The 16,002-nt window shown below is 40.5% G+C and overlaps 1 protein-coding gene across 1 annotated transcript in view; it reads right to left on the bottom strand.

Annotated features, from left to right (window-relative positions):
* Positions 1-1,170: 1,170 nt before the first annotated feature.
* LOC124112904 overlaps positions 1,171-16,002 on the bottom strand; it is a 46,280-nt gene continuing 31,448 nt past the window's right edge. The window contains exons 7-9 of the mRNA XM_048386535.1: positions 15,731-15,814; positions 12,062-14,936; positions 1,171-3,530 (exon numbers count right to left, since the gene is read on the bottom strand). Coding sequence (XP_048242492.1) covers positions 2,708-3,530; positions 12,062-14,936; positions 15,731-15,814 — 3,782 coding nt within the window. The 3' untranslated portion in view covers positions 1,171-2,707. The remainder of the gene's footprint in view (positions 3,531-12,061; positions 14,937-15,730; positions 15,815-16,002) is intronic.

A 16,002-nucleotide genomic window follows, 5' to 3' on the forward strand; every position in this document is an offset into this window, starting at 1 on the left:
CACAGATACCTTACTCATGACTTCCATTGTCATGTGGGGCACGGATACCTAACTCATGACTGTCATTGTCATGTGGGGCACAGATGCCTTACTCATGACTTCCATTGTCATGTGTGGCACAGATGCCTTACTCATGACTGTCATTGTCATGTGGGGCACGAATACCTTACTCATGACTTCCATTGTCATGTGGGGCACGGATATCTTACTCATGACTGTCATTGTCATGTGGGGCACGGATATCTTACTCATGACTGTCATTGTCATGTGGGGCACGGATACCTTACTCATTACCACTAATTCGTTAATCCAGGTATTGTTAATACAGACAAAAAAGCAACCCATGCTTGCCGTAAAAGGTGATTGTGTTTGTCGTACAAGGCGACTAACGGGATCGGGTGGTCAGGCTCGCTGACTTGGTTGATGCATGTCATCGTATCCCAATTGCGTGGATTGATGCTCATGAAATCAATCACTGGATTGGCTGGTCCAGACCCGATTATTTACAGACCGCCCTCATATAGCTGTAATATTGCTGAGAGCGGCGTTAAACAACAAACCAACCAACCAACAAATACAGACAAAAATGTTTTCGTGAATGTTGCATCCAAAACAAGCATGAAATACTCACATCCCCCGCTAATATGACATGTCGGGTGTGTGCAATGCATAAGCTCCTGTGAACTATGTTCACTGGGCCTGTTTGTAAATGGCCTAATTGCAGCACTAAGAAAAGTTATTACTGGCATTGTTTTGCCATCTGCAGTTTATGATAGAATATGTAACTGTATTTGTAATGATAAAGGATGAGACATATGGACGAACAACTTCTTTATTACAATTAGGAGCGATGGTTTTGGTGTAGGTTCTAACACCGTTATAAAGCAAGTGAAGTACAGAGTATGGTTGACAAGAATATATACAGGATAGGAGGCAGTGTTTATACAGGTGAGTAGGTTTAAGATCAGTTACACTGTTGTATTTGTAATGAGTTGTGTTCCTGCACGAAATTAGTCAGTGAATGCAACAACTGTGTCCATGACACTTTTGGAGGAACATTCACTCAAGCAATGCAGAACTTACCAACAAGAATACTGTGATATGACATTATGTGCCAAGTTTGGTGAAGAAATATGGTACGGTTTTCAAGATCTGAGACTATCGCCATTATCTATGTAAAAGTCGTTGCCATGGAAACTTGAATTTTTTTTTTTTTTTTTAAATTCCAAACTATCAAAAGGCACCAGTTCACCACTAGACCTATCTATGTGCCAAGTTTGTTGAAGAAGTACAGAACATTTTTGAAGATCTGTTCCGGAAACGAAATGTGACAGACAGACGGACGGACAGCACCCATTCCTATATCCCCCTTCCACTTTGTGGCGGAGAATAATAATAGGGTTTCGCTGTACCTATTAAATTATTGTAATTTTCAACAAAATTGTGTAAGCTCTGGATACAAATGGTATTGTAATGTAGTCAAATTCATTGCCAGTTGGCACAAAAGGCATCATTTGAAAATCAAGTTTGGGATAATATCCATGCTTGGATGATTCAATTACACGATTCTATTCAGATAGGGATCCTTGATTTGACAGCACCACACTCATAATCATGGGATTCATGAAAACGGTAGATGTCTACGATCTGCGTGGAGACAGATTTCTCCATAAAGCCACCATGATACAGCTGGAATATTGCAGACTGGCGACAAACAACAAACACAATCGCCGAAACACAGCAGCATGACATGCACATGCAACATCACTTGTTGGGCTATAAACACGTTGGGTTTTCATTTGCATGTGAACATTTCCCAGGCCACAATTCAGGATCTGATTGTTTCCATGGGAAGACGATGCCAGTCAGTTCTAGACTCTAATGGTGGCCATACAAGATATTGAGAACAGATCACCTTCTGACAATCTCCTGGAATGCCACTGGGCCTGCTGAGCAAGACATGAGACCTCCTGATAACTGTGAAAGCTTGAAAGGGCGTACAATAATCACACATCAAATCAATAGTACAAATATGTGCATAATTAAGGCAACGTCGGTGAGGATGTGTTAAAGATTTTTAATCAAGGCAACTGATACCATGAGCAATCATAAATTGAACCTGAAGACAGAATGATCCGAGATTATCCAAGTTAATGGAATAAACACAAAGTGTAATTTAGATTAAACAGTACAATAAGAAAGTGTAAAACACTTGAAAGGTATTTGAGCCTAAATGAATTTAACATGTAACATGACCACGCCACACTGAAAGACATATGCCACGAAAACACGTAAAGAAAGTCAAAATGGTGGATTGGAACAACAAGAAGGCACCAAAGACAGAAAATCACACTGGATGATTTACTGAAGCAACATGTCTGTCCTGTGACAAGCAGTAATGTGCAGTTGTTTGACATCATCGCGTCCGGGGCCACCAGGGTACTGCGCTTTGGTCCTGCATCAGGTTGGTTGGAACAACTTTTTCTCTTTGCCTGGACCACACACAGCTCGCTTCTGTCAAATGTCAGCAGGTATTGCATTTAGTAGTAATGCAGGATAAGATAAAAGATAACAGGTTAAAGTCTGGAGTACATACAGATCAGGAGGTTTTCTGCAACCATACCTGACGTTTCATTCTCAATTCCCCATCTTTATGTCAAACATTTTCAATGGTTAGAGGTTCTTTTATACAGGTAGGTGATCTCCATTACTTGTTAACACCAGATAGATCAGCTCCCTCTGACGCAAGTACATCATGAACATCAGAGTATCCGGCTTTAGCTGCTATCATGACTGGTGTACTCCCAAACCTATCTCTCCTGTTGATGTTGAATGTTTTCAAGGACAGGAGGTGCTTAACTATAGACATGTCACCTCCCTCACATGCATACATCAGACAGTCTCTGTCCCTGTCATCAGTAAGTGAGAGATCAGCTCCCTCTGACACAAGAAGGTGATAAACATCCGAATGTCCGGCTTCAGCTGCCATCATGACTGGTGTACTCCCAAACCTATCTCTCCTGTTGATGTTGAATGTTTTCAAGGACAGGAGGAGCTTAACTATAGACATTTTACCTCCCTCACATGCCAACATCAGACAGTCTATGTCCCTGTAATGAGTAAGTGAGAGATCAGCTCCCTCTGACACAAGAAGGTGATAAACATCAGAATGTCCGGCTTTAGCTGCCATCATGACTGGTGTACGGTTCAACCTATCTCTCCTGTTGATGTTGAATCTTTTCAAGGACAGGAGGTGCTTAACTATAGACATTTTACCTCCTTCACATGCCAACATCAGACAGTCTCTGTCCCTGTCATCAGTAAGTGAGAGATCAGCTCTCTTTGACCCAAGAAGGTGATAAACATCAGAGTGTCCGGCTTTAGCTGCCATCATGACTGGTGTACTCCCCAACCTATCTCTCCTGTTGATGTTGAATGTTTTCAAGGACAGGAGGTGCTTAACTATAGACATTTTTCCTCCCTCACATGCCAACATCAGAAAGTCTCTGTCCCTGTCATCAGTAAGTGAAATATCATGGGATAACATTTATACTAAGTTATCTTATAATAATTAGATCTACATCAAGTGCTTTTATGAGTTATCATGGCGTAATATTTATACATCCTTTCATATAATTATAGTTTAGCAAGTAATAATTATCATTAGGTAAAATGCATATATAAAATATCAGTAGTTTCAGTTAAAGCTTTTTAGATGGTTGCTAGCCTAAGGTAATGGGAGCGCGTCTTCTAGACATACTATTCAATAAGACAAGAGTTACGTCTACATAGTTTAATTGATTTGAAGCTTTTAGATAAATGCTAGCCAAAGGTATCAAGATCCCATCTCCCAGACAAAGGATATTTATTTAAGTATATCTGTCATCACCTACCGGGGTATATTAGAATAACATTACTTCAATTAAGACTCATTAAGGATTAGCCCCCATACAAGCTCGTCTATAGTGCATTAAGGATTAGCCCCCATACAAGCTCATCTATAGTGACACCCTAATTTCTTTCAAAGCATCCAGTAAATATGTCAACAAGATTAGTGCCAGTCCAACAGGATAAACAGGATTTAGTATTCCCCTCTGTCTAGCCATCCATTTAGCTTAGGACACAACCAATCGTGTATCATCCAATCACATTCCATTTTATTGTTTAAATTTTTGTTAAATACATACTGTAGGCAGGTTTTAGGCAGAGAAGGGGTTTGACTCTCTTACCAAGCAGACCTCTCTCCCACAGCCCAGAGTGTGTACCGACTCTCTGTGGCACCCTAAGTTATATTCTAAGATATTGTAAATTGTTAATTGTTCTTGAAAATAAAATTGTGATTAGTCTCCTGTGACTCTGGCTCTTTGCTGACTAATTCCCCAAGAAAACCAGCACGTCATTTTGAAGGTATTGTTCACCCAGAACAGTTCTGTGATAATTTGGCGGAGAATCATCGTTTTCGGAACCACAGAGTCCAGGAACTAACTACGACCAGCTACAAGAACCCATTGGAGGACATGTCCAACTGTGATCATCTGATGGAATAACAAGCAAGCTGCATCAACCTCTGACCTCAACACTGGATTAAAGACAACCAACTCCTCCAAAGACACCAACAAAGGAAGAAAAAGTCTTCAAATATTGTAAGTAATACATTGTTGATTTCTTGTCATCCTTTAATTTAGTACGGTACATACTAATAGGTGTCATGGCAAATATGGAGTCTGGTATGGAAAGTAACTTTGAAAGTGAAATTCCAACAGTGTCTTTAGTTACGCCCCTTGCCAAAAGTGTAATTCAGGCAAAATTTGGCACAACAACAACAAATTGTTTAGTAGACACAGGGGCATCCATTTGTTGTATTTCGTCTGCTTTTCTGAGCACAGCTTTTGAAAACCTTACTCTTGGAAACTCACCCTTTCCACAGGTAAAAGGTGTTGGCGGCGAATTAAAGTGTTAGGTTCAGTTGTGTTAGATTTTGTCATTGAGGATCAGGAATTTTCTCAAAGATTCTATGTACTGCCTACACTGCCGAAGGCAGTGATACTAGGTGAGAACTTCCTTGATGACAATGATGCAGTCTTAGATTATAGCTGTCATTTCTTGATACTCAACAACAGCACCTCAGATAGGCAATATATCAATTTCATAGCCAATTCAGTGCGTGAGATTAGTGGATTAGCAAAAACAATAGATCAGATTTACATCCCCCCTCAGAGTGAAATTCATTTCAAGGTCAGACTATCAGAGACCAAAGAGGATTCCCTCATCCTCATTGAACCCATTGCTTCCCTCACTGCTCATTCTAATGTAGCAGGCGGTAGAACTCTTTCTAAATCAAAAAGCAAGACTGCTACATTTAGGCTTATGAATCCCTCCCAAGAAGAAAAGGTTCTTGACAAGGGTACAGTTGTAGGCAAATTTAGTTACATTGACAAAGACTCTGTTTTTGAAATCGGCTCTGACCAACCATTCATCAGTACCATTAACACCGACAATGAGAAGAGAGACAATGACACCAGGGATTATGTCAAAATTGCACAGGAGTTGGGATTTGATTTGACCAATACACAACTGACTCCAGACCAACGACACAGACTACTTAGATTTTTGGGACAAAATAGAAACATGTTTTCAACAAGTCTTGCAGATTTAGGTAAGACTGACCTGCACCATCATACCATTAACACTGGCAACCACCCACCCGTTAAGAGTAGACCATATCGTCAATCTCCTCATCTCCAAAAAGTCACTGAAGAACTTATAGATGATTTTCTGAAGTATGATTTGATCGAGGAGTCAACTTCTATGTATTCAGCTCCAATTATCCTAGTCAAGAAACGTGATGGCTCATATAGATTTGTTTGTGACTACAGAAAGTTGAATTCTGTCACTTTACCAATGTCATGGCCTCTTCCTGTTTTTGATGATGTTGTTGATAACATCGCCAATGCACAAGCTAAGATCTTCTCAACTTTAGACCTTGCTAATGGCTTCTTCCAAGTGCCATTACATGAAGATTCAAAGCATAAAACTGCTTTCGTCACCCATCAAGGCCTTTATCAATTCAAACGATTGCCCCAAGGTTTGACAAATTCTCCACTTTGTTTTCAACAGCTCATGAGCAAAGTGCTACGAAAATTGCTTTTTAAGGTTGCGCTGATCTACATTGATGATTTGATAATTTACAGCAAAAACTTTGAAGAGCATCTTCAACATTTGGAGCAAGTATTTTACTATCTGAAACAGGCAAAATTAACACTAAAGCCATCCAAATGCAATTTTGCAACGGACAAAGTATCTTTTCTGGGTCATGTTTTATCATGTGGAGGTGTTCAAGTTGATGACAAAAAGATTGAAGCAATTAGAACCTTTCCAGTGCCCAAGTCACAAAAGCAGATTCGCTCCTTCTTAGGTCTCACAAACTTCTACAGGAAGTATGTGAAAAATTACGCTCACATAGCGCTTCCACTGAATGCCTTGCTAAAGAAGCATTCAGAGGCAGAAGTAGGAAAGAAACCAAAGTTCCAATGGTCACTTGAGTGTGATCAGGCATTCAACACACTCAAACATGCTATGAGCAATACACCTGTTCTGGTTTATCCAAATTTTGACAAAGAATTTCTTCTCGCAACTGATGCCAGTGATATGAGCATAGGTTTTGTTTTGAGTCAAAAAGACGAGAAGAATAATGAACATCCAATAGCTTTTGGTGGTAGAGCTCTTCATGGCAGCGAAAAGAACTGGAGCATTACAGAAAAGGAAGGCTTAGCTCTAGTTGAAGCCATTAGATCCTTTCGTCCATACCTTGCAAATTCCAAATTCACAGTCTACACTGATCATATAGCATTGAAGTGGCTGAAATCCATCAAGGATGCCACAGGTAGGTTAGGACGATGGTCTTTGGAACTTTCTACCTACACTTTTGACATTGTTCACCGCAGCGGCAAAGCCAATGGGAATGCCGATGCTCTCTCACGTAGGGAATATGAGGAAAATATTAACTGTAATGATCAGACAGAAGAAGATGCTGAGAAAACAGTCTTCTCAGTAACTTCAACTCAGCAAAGCAAATCAACTAGCAGTACCACAATCTTGCCAAACACCCATTCATCCACACAAGTCACACAGACAACTCAGACTGAGGATATTTGCACACCTATTGTCAATCACTTAGAATCAGACACACAGACAACACATTGGTCAGTCACCTTTGAATATGAAGAGGATTATCAGTCAGTACCAGTTAATGTTGTCGCAGCATTACATGCTACAAATGCTGATGTTACCCAAGACACATTGGTTGAAGTAAGTATAAAAGAACATCCAAATTTACGTCACCTACAAAGGATTTGTCCAGATTTCATCCAAATCTTTGACTACAAAGAGGATGAAGTCCTTCCACAAAATGAAAAGGATCGTCAAAAGATTCTTATTGAAGCCAATACTTTTGAAATTGATGAAGGCATCCTATACCGATTCGTTCCACAAAGACAGAAAGGCCACGCAGACAAGTTCATTAAACAGCTGGCAGTCCCAAGAACCCTCAGAAATCAAGTCCTGCAATCCTATCATGACTCAGAGTTTGGTGGTTGCCATCATGGGAAAGAAAGGATGCACAACACCATGAGACCTAAGTACTACTGGCCCAAAATGTACAGCGATATTGCTACTTATGTCCAGACATGTGAGGTATGTCAACAGACCAAGAGGCACTACCATGGCAAGAAGGCACCACTTCGTCCACTACCTGTAGAAGAGGTCTTCACCCGATGGCACGTTGACATTCTCGGTCCCCTGCCAACAACACCAGATAAGTACAAATACATTTTGGTCATCACAGATGCATCATCTAGATGGTGTGAAGCCTTTCCACTTCGGACCCAAGAAGCCAAAGAAGTAGCAGATGTTCTCGTCAGAGAAATATTTTGTCGGTATGGCGCTCCAAGGACCTTAATTTCAGACAGAGGTCAGAACTTCATGTCCAAACTTATCAAAGCAATTTGTGAACTTTTGGCAATTAAATTTACCCATACCAGCCCATACCATCCTCAAACTAACAGCTGTGTAGAAAGGCTCAACTCTTATATCAATCAATCACTAAGAGCCTACTGTAACAAGTCTCAAAATGATTGGCCCCGTTTCATTCCTGGCATCATGATGGCCTATCGGATGGCTCCAAATTCATCAACTCAAAAATCCCCATATGTTATGCTTTTCGGCCGGGAAATGAGAGCTCCACAAGATGTATCATTAATTCCAAAAGAAAATTTAGGCCACAATAACAAAAGTTATCTTTCCAATTTGCTTGAGGAGCTTGAAATCACTAGAACAATCGCAGCTGAAAACACTGCTCGGGCTAAGGAGGTGTATTCAGAACAATATAATAGAAATGCTAAAGAACCAGAATTCGCCCCAGGTCAAAGAGTTTGGCTTTACTGTCAAAAAGTTGAAAAAGGCCTTTCCAACAAATTAACCAAAAAGTGGTATGGTAGCTATTATATCATCCATACAGGTCCAAATTATACCTACAAACTGCGCCGAAGTTCTGATGACAAAATACACAAACCACTGGTCCATGCCAACCGTCTGAAGCCATATTTTGATCCTGCTGATCGTCCGCAGTATCCTCCAGAACCATACCTCAATAACCCCAGTGACATAGATTCAGGAGTCATGGATGACAACGAGGAACCAGTCAATGATACTCAGTTTGACAGCAACAATTCCCCATCAACAAGTTCAACTTACCAGGCTACTGATCAATCACCTCCACAACAGAAAGGTAAGAAGGTCAATTCCAAAACAAAGGCAGGTACTTCCAGCAACAAGAGTCAGAAGCAAAAGACCCCAACAAAGAAGAAAAACCCTGCTTCAAGTACAACAGAAAAACCTACCAGTCCCACGGCAACCATGAAGGAAAATCATGCCACACCAGGTCCTAGTGCTCCAACCAAGGTAAATGAAAAGGTAAATAAAGGGAAAAGAGGAGTGAATAGTAAGCATCACCAGCCCAAATCCAGAAAACAACCCGACGACAGCCAGGTACAACCTCCAAGTCCAACATCAGGTTATCAAACCAAGGACATCCCTCAGGTCTTCAATCCAGAGGACATCCACTCAATTGTTAGTTCCAAGAGAGCTAATGGCAAAATCTACTACAGAGTAAAATGGAAGGATCCAGAAAGAGGAAACACATGGGAGTATGGCAGCAGCATTCCAGACTCCATTCGGAGAGAATTTCACCTCAAAAGAAGTATGTCAGGAAAACGACGAAAACGTCCACTGAAGAATCATAAGTTTTTCGACCAAAAGGAATCAGCACTAGACAATAAATCAGTCAATGTTCTGTCAGGGAATACAATGTCAGGAAATGTCAAGCAAGACAACACCAAACCATGCATAGAATTAAATGTCAAACCACATCCGTTTTTTCCCAAACACCTACGAAGAGTAGAACATAAAATAGAAAGAGTTCTGGGCATTGAAATTATTCAAGGAGACTGCTATGTCAAGGTCTCATATAAAGAACATCCTGATACTGTCCACACATGCTATTTTGAAAGTGTTCCTCCCCACCTCATACAGCGCTACCTTGATGATAGCTGGCAGGATCTCCGAAATTGGTCCTGTCTAGAAGATAATCCTCCATACGATCCAGAGGAAGCACCAATTTATAAATCCAAAAGGGGTATTTTTCCACATAAAGACTTTGGAAATATCAACACCTTTTTCTACCGTGAATCATATCTGAATTACACAGAATGTGGTACCACTCAACCATACGGTGATCTACTCCCCATATATTCTGATATCTGCCAATTGCACATATTCTTGATCAAAATACAAAATCTCCTGAATAAACGGTGCAAATCACGAAACAGCTATTAGCTGTATCTTGTTATGTTTTCTTGTGTCCAGTCTTTTCACTATGGGTCGCCAGTTGAGAACAAATGGCATCAGCCTGATCATCTGAGTTATTTGTATCACAACAAATTTTGAGCATTGACCTGATCAACCAATCTCAAAAGCGAAGTGAAATGACACAAACCAAACCATACTGGGAATCGAACCCAAACCGTACCTAAGCGAACCCAAACCGTACCGAAGTGAAATGACACAAACCAAACCATACTGGGAATCGAACCCAAACCGTACCGAAGCGAACCCAAACCGTACCGAAGTGAAATGACACGAACCCAAACCGTACCGAAGCGAACCAAACCATACCGAAGCGAACCAAACCATACTGGGAAGCGAACCCAAACCGTACCGAAGCGAACCAAACCATACTGGGAAGCGAACCCAAACCGTACCGAAGCGAACCAAACCATACTGGGAATCGAACCCAAACCGTACCGAAGCGAACCAAACCATACTGGGAATCGAACCCAAACCATACCGAAGCAAAATAAACCAAACCCTATCGCATTGAACCGAAGGAAAATCAAAGCGAAACAAACCAAATTCAAATAAAGCAAACTTAACAACCGAAATGAACCAAAACAAAGAAAAGGCAAACCAAATAGTTACGAAAACTAACAATGATATACACCTTTTGTATACCGTATTAATGTAACAAATCAATGCACTTGTTATATGCACATGCACATATAATGTGTCTAATGATTGTATCCAAAAGTAGAAGGATATTACTATTTTTTTCATGATAAACCTTTGTAATTTGCCGCCAATACATTCTTCCTGGTCATGACACCGTTTAGTAATAATTATGCACTGATCTTTTACATCATAATTATCATATTTGTTTTATTTTCTAGTTATTACAGACAAACTGAGGAAGTATTTATATATGACATATTATTTGAACATGCTAACTCTCTTTTCTTTGTTTCCATGTAAAACCTCCATGGACACAGCCTAGTACCTTACAACCCCAATCCAGGATGTGGAACTCAAGGCCTCCTACATCACCCATAAAACCACCAGTACAGAGTGCCAAGACAAGCCAGCTCCACATCCAGAACCCCTTATGACAGCATTTTTATATTATGTTTCCTTATATCAAAGAGACTCTATAATAATTATTATTCACTACTACCAGTTTAACTTTATACATTGTCCATCTAAGCCTTAATTATTTTTATTTTTACACGTTTGGGGTCCAAACTTTTTCAGACGGAGGGGAAGTTATCATGGGATAACATTTATACTAAGTTATCTTATAATAATTAGATCTACATCAAGTGCTTTTATGAGTTATCATGGCGTAATATTTATACATCCTTTCATATAATTATAGTTTAGCAAGTAATAATTATCATTAGGTAAAATGCATATATAAAATATCAGTAGTTTCAGTTAAAGCTTTTTAGATGGTTGCTAGCCTAAGGTAATGGGAGCGCGTCTTCTAGACATACTATTCAATAAGACAAGAGTTACGTCTACATAGTTTAATTGATTTGAAGCTTTTAGATAAATGCTAGCCAAAGGTATCAAGATCCCATCTCCCAGACAAAGGATATTTATTTAAGTATATCTGTCATCACCTACCGGGGTATATTAGAATAACATTACTTCAATTAAGACTCATTAAGGATTAGCCCCCATACAAGCTCGTCTATAGTGCATTAAGGATTAGCCCCCATACAAGCTCATCTATAGTGACACCCTAATTTCTTTCAAAGCATCCAGTAAATATGTCAACAAGATTAGTGCCAGTCCAACAGGATAAACAGGATTTAGTATTCCCCTCTGTCTAGCCATCCATTTAGCTTAGGACACAACCAATCGTGTATCATCCAATCACATTCCATTTTATTGTTTAAATTTTTGTTAAATACATACTGTAGGCAGGTTTTAGGCAGAGAAGGGGTTTGACTCTCTTACCAAGCAGACCTCTCTCCCACAGCCCAGAGTGTGTACCGACTCTCTGTGGCACCCTAAGTTATATTCTAAGATATTGTAAATTGTTAATTGTTCTTGAAAATAAAATTGTGATTAGTCTCCTGTGACTCTGGCTCTTTGCTGACTAATTCCCCAAGAAAACCAGCACGTCATTTTGAAGGTATTGTTCACCCAGAACAGTTCCGTGATAGAAAGATCAGCTCTCTTTGACACAAGAAGGTGATAAACATCAGAATGTCCGGCTTTAGCTGCCATCATGACTGGTGTACTCCCCAACCTGTCTCTCCTGTTGATGTTGAATTTTTTCAAGGACAGGAGGTGCTTAACTATAGACATTTTTCCTCCCTCACATGCCAACATCAGAAAGTCTCTGTCCCTGTCATCAGTAAGTGAGAGATCAGCTCTCTTTGACACAAGAAGGTGATAAACATCAGAATGTCCGGCTTTAGCTGCCATCATGACTGGTGTACTCCCCAACCTATCTCTCCTGTTGATGTTGAATGTTTTCAAGGACAGGAGGTGCTTAACTATAGACATTTTTCCTCCCTCACATGCCAACATCAGAAAGTCTCTGTCCCTGTCATCAGTAAGTGAAAGATCAGCTCTCTTTGACACAAGAAGGTGATAAACATCAGAATGTCCGGCTTTAGCTGCCATCATGACTGGTGTACTCCCCAACCTATCTCTCCTGTTGATGTTGAATTTTTTCAAGGACAGGAGGTGCTTAACTATAGACATTTTTCCTCCCTCACATGCCAACATCAGAAAGTCTCTGTCCCTGTCATCAGTAAGTGAAAGATCAGCTCTCTTTGACACAAGAAGGTGATAAACATCAGAATGTCCGGCTTTAGCTGCCATCATGACTGGTGTACTCCCCAACCTATCTCTCCTGTTGATGTTGAATGTTTTCAAGGACAGGAGGTGCTTAACTATAGACATTTTTCCTCCCTTACATGCCAACATCAGACAGTCATTGTGCATGATGTCAGTAAGTGAGAGATCAGCTCCCTCTGACACAAGATGGTCATAAACATCAGAGTGTCCGGCTTCAGCTGCCATCATGACTTGTGTCTGTTGATATATTGTTCTTTTATTAATGTTGATATCTTCATAAGACAACAATTGTCTGACGATTGATCTATGACCTCTTGCACATGCCATATGTGAATACCTATAACCTCGCCCTTTCAGATCAGCACCGTGTGACACCAGGACCTTCAGGATCTCTTCGTGTCCTGACATCACACACAACATTGCAGATGTGTTTCCCAGTCCATCAGGATCATCAGTCATATCTGGAAACTTCTCAACAACAACTTCGACAATATCTTTGTTTCCAGATTGACATGCATGATGAAGGCAGTTGTTTCCTTTCCTGTCCCTCATTGAAACATTTGCTCCTTCTTGCAATAGAAAGTTGAACACATCCAAGTGTCCAGCCTCTGCAGCAATGATGAGCTGTGTTTTGTTTGTCTGCATCCTTCTGTCTACATCAAATTCCCCATGCTTCTTTAGCACCACAACAATGTGTTGCAGGTTCCTCACAATGCCAGCTTTCACGCAACCTATGGCACTGTCATTCAGGTCTATCACACTTTCATGTGAAAGATTTCCATTCTTAATTATTAGTAAGAGTGACCTTTGGAACAACAAATCATTATTTGACAGGGAAACCCAATATAGAAAACATTCACCAGATGTCTTGTCCTTTTGGTGCACTATATGAGGCAAGTCATTGGCCAGTTCCGTCATCAGCGAGGATGCTAACTGATCGTTTCTGAATACAGGGTGGCCTACTGTCCATCTAAAGCATCCTTCCCGGATACCCTCCACCAGCCTGCTGATCAGTAATGGGTAAAGACGGGAAGTGATCTGGATCATGTTTGTAACATCATCAGTTTGGGTTGTCTGCAGAGAATCAGTCTTGCTCAGTCGAACTCTTTCGTATAAAAACTGCAGAGAACAATGCTTTACTAATAACACAATGTTGAGATTGCCCAGGGCACAAGATGCTGCATCGTGGATGGATGGATGTGAGAAGGAGGCTAGATGATTTTCCATTATGCAGTAGGTGCCGGTAAAGTTGCTGATCTCTCTGCTGATGTCTGCATCAGTGCATGATGCTACCTTCTCCTTTACAACGTGGAGCAGATCTCTGACCTTCTCGTCTGTCCCCATCATCAAGGAAATAAGGTCCAACTTCCCTCCACACAGGACGAGGAGAACCAGAGCTGCCGATCTACTGCTGCCTTCACGAACAATGGTGTCAAGGTCACCTCTCAGGTAGGTCAACGGTTTCAGGAAGAAGTCCACAAGTCTGTGCATCTGTAACCCTGGGTTGGTGAAGTACAGCTTACACATCAACGGATATCCAAACATGCTGTCTTTTAACTGAGTAATGGTTTTCATGTCCTTACTGGAGATATCGCACATTTGACTACTCCTGAACAATGCCATGATACGTTTCTTTTCGTCACTGGTTAAACAGGTCTTGATCATATCAACCATGGCTTCCGGCTTAAACAGATTAACTTTGAACTGATGTAGTCTTGCACATCCTTCATTCCAGTTGTAGCTTCTGGATGTGAATATAAAGCGAAGCTTGTAGTTACAGATTGGTGTCTTTTCATCTTCACATTGCTTCTCATCTTCCTTCTTCATGCTTTTGTTATGTTTCTTCTTGGTTTGTTTTTCTTCGGCTGTCAGTTCCTTGTCTCTTGCAAAGCGCAGTAAAACATCAACCAAGGCATTGAATACTCTGTGTATCTTCTCCAAGCTGCTTGGAAATGTAACAGAACCAAACACATCGTCAAACACAACCAGCATGTCAAATTTTCGTTCAATGATAACATCACTGTCAAACTCTTCAATACTTTCAACAAACAATACTTGATACTTTTTCTTCATATATGCTTCACAGATCCTGAGAGCTGCAGTAGTTTTCCCGTCTCCAGGGGCTCCACAGATGGCCACGTGGTTGTGTCTTTTCAGAAGTTCTTGTGCTTTGTCAAGAGCATGGGTTTCCACAAACATATCACTGAGCTGGTTGATCCTGACACTCAGACACCCTGGAAACAATGAGAACAAACATAATGGCTACCGGTATATGAACATTATATTTTGTTATTCTCTTTCAAAAATAAAAATTGTAATTCAGTGTTTGCTAAAACTCGGATTATTTTGCTGCAAGCATAATTCTAAACATTAGTTATGTAAATCTATGTACTAGAGATATATTCTATTACTCCAAATAACAAACAACCAAGGGTCAAAAACCCAGAAGGTCATTTAAACACAAAAGGTTACATTACTTTCAGGGGTCGATTTTACTACTGGCCCGTTGGCCCGTGGCCAGTTAAAGTTACCTAGGCTTGCTGACGTGTACATTAGATGGCACGTCTGGCTAGTCAATATTTCATCCATTCTCTCTGTATATTTACTTTATTCAATTGGACACTGCTCGTGACTCATGTAATGTTGATGAGAAAATATATAGGGGGAAAGAAAAAAATGATATATCCAGATCATCTTGGTAGAAAGACCGGCCACCATTCTGTAATGACGTGTACAACAACAACAACACCAATATTTGGTCACAATTTGCCATGAAATGAGGCGAATGGAAGCGGAGTTTACATCTGAGAGTGCAGGAAAAGATGTTTTAGGGGTGAGGAGTTCTAAAACTTTCGGAGTCCTCCTGGGAAACTCAGTCACTTTGTGAACTCAGGTTCGGCTGCTTTACGGCCTCCATCATTTAGTTGTAGGACAGGTAATTTGGAAAAGGACCAGTAACTTTTGAAAGGAGCAAGCCCTGCTGGCTATATACAAATTTGTTGATAAATCTAAGACTGACAATTCCTACCTTGAGATATACAGCCTTGGTGTTTGCTATCCCCGACTGCCATGCCAGGAGAGTTGGACACGTCAAAATGTGAAACTTTACAATCTGGAGTGAAGAGGGAATGAAGTTAGGATATATTCCACTGAAATTAAACATCTTCTAGTCAGATTCCTGGTTTTGTCTATGTGTGGCTGGCTCTCCACTGAAGTGAGTGAGTGAGTGAGTTACGGATGTCAGCTAAATGAGGGAAATGATGCAAGTCTTAGATGATTACCACTTTGGGGAAACCCAAA

The sequence above is a fragment of the Haliotis rufescens genome, unplaced genomic scaffold, assembly GCF_023055435.1.
Source record: "Haliotis rufescens isolate VD_foot unplaced genomic scaffold, xgHalRufe1.0.p SCAF_6, whole genome shotgun sequence".
Lineage (NCBI taxonomy): Eukaryota > Metazoa > Mollusca > Gastropoda > Lepetellida > Haliotidae > Haliotis > Haliotis rufescens.